The sequence below is a fragment of the Lissotriton vulgaris genome, chromosome 3_1, assembly GCF_964263255.1.
Source record: "Lissotriton vulgaris chromosome 3_1, aLisVul1.2, whole genome shotgun sequence".
Classification (NCBI taxonomy): Eukaryota; Metazoa; Chordata; class Amphibia; order Caudata; family Salamandridae; genus Lissotriton; species Lissotriton vulgaris.
Window position 1 is genome coordinate 2,033,310,350 of NC_141689.1, and position 4,037 is coordinate 2,033,314,386.

The window sequence follows — 4,037 nt, forward strand, 5'->3', positions numbered from 1 at the left end:
TTCTAGTCAGCAATAGCTCTATCAACTTAGTGCAGTCCTCTGGGATTGTCCATAATGTCTTTTGAAGTGTTCTATCTGGACTCATGCTTGCAAAAATTGCAAAACCTTTCGCTCAGTCACTCTAGTCTGGAGGACCAAAAAACACAGATTGTATTTAAATTTAAAAGCTTTATTAAAAGTAAACACATTTATTAAAATGAAGTCATAATAAAACTAAACGTTTAACTGATAATGGAAAAGTGGTTAGTGCTGACGATTAATTGAAGACATTTCTTGTGGTCGAGCCGAGCTCTCACCTGGTTTCAACTTGATCTTGTTGTTAGAAGTTCATCTTCTGTCTGTGTGGAGAAAAATGGTGCGTGTTAAAAAATCAGCCTTCATCAGTTGTGCCAAAAAGTGCAGCAAGACAACCTTCCCTGGAAAAAGGGACATTTTTTTTAACTTTAACGTAGACAGTCACAAATTACATTGTTTTCACATGTCTTCATTCCTAGACCAAATACTAGTGACTAGTGAGTGCTTTATTCTAAGATTCTTAAATGTACTTTGTAGGTGGAACATCTGGTGGCGGGGCCAGTGTGGTGGTGGTGCTCGACACGGAGGCGGAGGGCAATTCATCAGGGGAGGAGGCGGCGGCGGCGGCTGTGAGAGTTGAGACGGTGGTGGCGGCCAGAGGTAAGCTCTTATATATTCCTTACTTATTGAGATTGAAGACTAGCTGGGAAGGCAAGAATATGAGATGCATGGCTGGGTGAATGATGAAGCAATGATGGGTGGAAGGACAACAGCCTGGGTGGGTGACACAGAAACTGTATGTGTCCATATACCTGGATCATGCTACTATCTGACTCTTAGATAGCATATGTGTATCTAGAGCAGGGGTACTCATAGTACGGCCCGCGGGCCGGTGGTGGCCCGGCAAGCCTTCCTTGGCGGTGCGCAGACCTTGCAGACAATCACTGCTCCCCCGGCCCCCACAGAGCAGAGGCTTTTTTGTATTTCACCTGTTAGCGCCCCTGCATCTCCACTCTGACAATCACTGCTCCCCCGGCCCCCACAGAGCAGAGTGGAGATGCAAGGCCACAAAGAGGTGAAATAGAACAAAGCCTCTGCTCTGTGGGGCCGGGCAAGCAGTGATTGTCAGGGTGGAGAAGCAGGGGCGCTAAAACAAACAAAGCCTCAATAATATGTTAATGGTCTTTTAAAGACCTGTTAAGTACTTTGGTGTTGTTGTCTGTGTGTGCGCGTTGAGGAAGCGGTCTCAACCCGGGCTGAAGGCTGACACCGATAGACACACACACAGTGAGATGACAGAGGGAGAGGGAGGGCAGGAGGGAGAGAGAGATGGAGGGAGGGCAGGAGGGACAGCAGGAGGGAGAGAGATGTATGTAAATGCTGGGTCTGGTGGCTCAGTGGATGAGGGCATCTGCTGCAGGGACCTGTGTGCAACCTCATGGTCACAAGTTATCGTTTTGCTTTAGCCCCGCCCCCTCTGACTCCGCCCCCACCAGTGCGGCCCTCGGCCCCAAACTACACTGTAAATGTAGCCCCTGAGAGAAAGTTTGTGAGTACCCATGATCTAGAGAGAGTAGATGGTCAGTGGATGAACTAAGTGTAACTTTGAAGAGCATGTAACACTGCACCCGCACGTCCGTTCCAGTGTAGGAAAGGCAAGGAAAAGAACTTTTAATTTTGTCCAAATACTACCATAAGTAGTAGCAGTAGTTTGTATTGCAAGCACTGCATAGATCCGGTTATTATGGTGGCCACTCCCTACCTCTCTTAATAAGTTTAGTAGTACTCAGTCATTCATGTGTGGATGTATCACTGCCTGTCACTCAATAAAAAGCAAAGCACCTAAAGTCATCCCATATATAAGCAAAAACATCCCATGTGAAGTGATAGATAATCAGATTATTTATCTTCTTCAATTTTCCATTTCTAGTACTCATTTCCACTGTAGGGTGAAAGTTAAATTAATTAAGCAGTAGCCCTTGAGTTGTAACAGAGTATTCTCAGTGCCACCCGTAATAGAAAAGTAAGAGATTCACCACCTGCATGTACTGGACGGGTACAGTAACGCAACGGCAACGCAAGTCTAGGTCACTCCTCATGGCGTGCGTCTCTTTTTCTCGGGTGCAAGTTTACCGCGCTGGCATTATGCCGGCTTGCAGAAAATAACGTACCAATTTTCCAAAACAAGAGACAAGAAGAAGAATAAGACTGGTGTACTTTCATAGTCGACTCCAATGGAAGTCCACAGTGCTCATAGAATTTGTTCCTTAAACTCCCACTAATGTTAGAGCAAGGATGAAGAAGTGTGAGGTTAGATAGATACTGGCCTCAATAGTTATGTAATGCGCTTGCAAGTTGCTAGTTGTACTGCAGCACACATTTCTGCTGAATGATTGAGTTAATCTTAAAGAGCATTGGTTACAGACTATGTCTTTCTTTCTTCATATAGGTTCTCCTTCCAAACGAACAAGGAGGAAGGAGCTGGCTAGAGCGGCCCGGCAACGGAGAATCGAGGCCACTGTTGCGGAATATCGGCGGCTGGTGGCCCTGGAGGACGAGGAAAGTGTGCGGTCGACAACAACAACGTCGTCTGCATCGGCCTCCGTGGCCTCACCGGCTGCCACCCAGCACAGTGGTCCACCGAGACTGAGCCGGGCTGCCAAAGGCAAACGCCACCGCCGAGCAGCAAGGCCAACAGCTGCTTCTCACAGGCCTTGCACCTGCAAGGCAGTGAAGGCACGCCTGCGCCGCACTACCCTGATGGTGTCCCGCCTTCAGCAGGAGCTCGCCTTGCTCCGCGAGGAGCATGATGCCCTGGCCCAAAAAGTTAACAGCATCCACCCATAGTGTCCCTTGCCCCTTTTTTAGAGACTTTTGGGGGGTGGGAATTGGGAGTTGGGTTTTTGGGGACTTTTGAAGGACAATCGTTGGGGTTAGGGAGGGTCTTGCGGGAGATTATTTTGTTAGGGATATAAATATACTTTTTCAAACTTTATCTGAGCATACCTGTTTTTTACTGCTTGCCTGGTGGGTGGGGGTTTAACGTTGACTGTTTTCCTGAAAGTTTAGTTCCATTTTCTTCCTTTAAGTGTAAATGCCCAAATGTTTTCAACACTAAGTGCCTCTCACAGACTAAGTGAAGTGAATCCAAGAGTCCTAGGACTTTAGTAGTACTACCTTCAGTCTCTCGTCTCTCGTACTAATACTCCATTATACCCCCAAACCACCAAACGCTTATCTTACCTGTAATTTGTGTTTGAAAGTAGGGCTAGGCCCAGGGCTGGCTCCACGGGAAACACCGAATAACGTTGGCAATCTTGGTCGGATAAAATTTCCTCATAGCGGTGGTACTAGTGGTGTGACACAGTGGCAGTTGCATGCCTATGAAAAAAAAGAAAATGAAATCTGGTTTGTCCTCCTGAGCAATTCAACGGTACAACTGAGAATATAGCAGGTGACAGAAGTACAGTAGAGCAGTGCCACATTGTAGCCTAACAAATGGTAAAGTATAACTACTAATTCGGTTGAAGTTCTTTCACATTAGCAATGGTTCTTTGTCAAGCAGAGTAAGAATATATCATCGACAACTGTGGAAAGAAAGAATGCGACAGTACAGGGCCTGTGTGGAATTATTGATAACTATATTCAACATAAGGTCTCTGTAGCCAGATACCCGAGAGCCTTGCTGGTCACTATAAATCCATTCACAACAACACTCAATGGGGTTGGTCTGGAAGGTGTCACGTTTACTCCCCGTGATCCAGTCGATGCAAATATGGTTCCACCTCCAAATGTCACCAACACCCAGAAGTGTAAACACAGGGTGTTCGAGGCATTAGGCGAGGGAGAAAAATAACAAACTAAAATAAAAAATGTGGGATGGGTAAAGGTAGGGTCAGCAGGGAAAGGATACCTGTAAGAGAAGACAAGACAGGCATCAGTGAAGTGATGTCCTAACATACAAGGGTACTCTCATATAGTCTCACTAAATAGTCTGCAAGTCTCCCGCCTACTCATGGGAA

The 4,037-nt window shown here is 46.4% G+C and overlaps 1 protein-coding gene across 1 annotated transcript; it reads left to right on the forward strand.

Moving 5' to 3' along the window:
• The first annotated feature begins 525 nt into the window (after window positions 1–525).
• On the forward strand, window positions 526–3,395 carry LOC147728769 (uncharacterized). The gene is made up of 2 exons (XM_086963337.1): window positions 526–675; window positions 2,465–3,395. Exons 1-2 carry the CDS (start codon window positions 540–542, stop codon window positions 2,860–2,862), a joined length of 534 nt encoding a protein of 177 aa, XP_086819463.1. The 5' UTR covers window positions 526–539; the 3' UTR covers window positions 2,863–3,395.
• The last annotated feature ends 642 nt before the right edge of the window (window positions 3,396–4,037 follow it).

What these genes read in the sequence shown, in the direction of transcription:
- LOC147728769 (XM_086963337.1), top strand. Translation starts at nt 540, where the DNA reads ATGTACTTTGTAGGTGGAACATCTGGTGGCGGGGCCAGTGTGGTGGTG. An exon ending in GACGGTGGTGGCGGCCAGAG is followed by an intron (nt 676 to 2,464) that starts GTAAGCTCTTAT and finishes TTCTTCATATAG; the next exon opens with GTTCTCCTTCCAAACGAACA.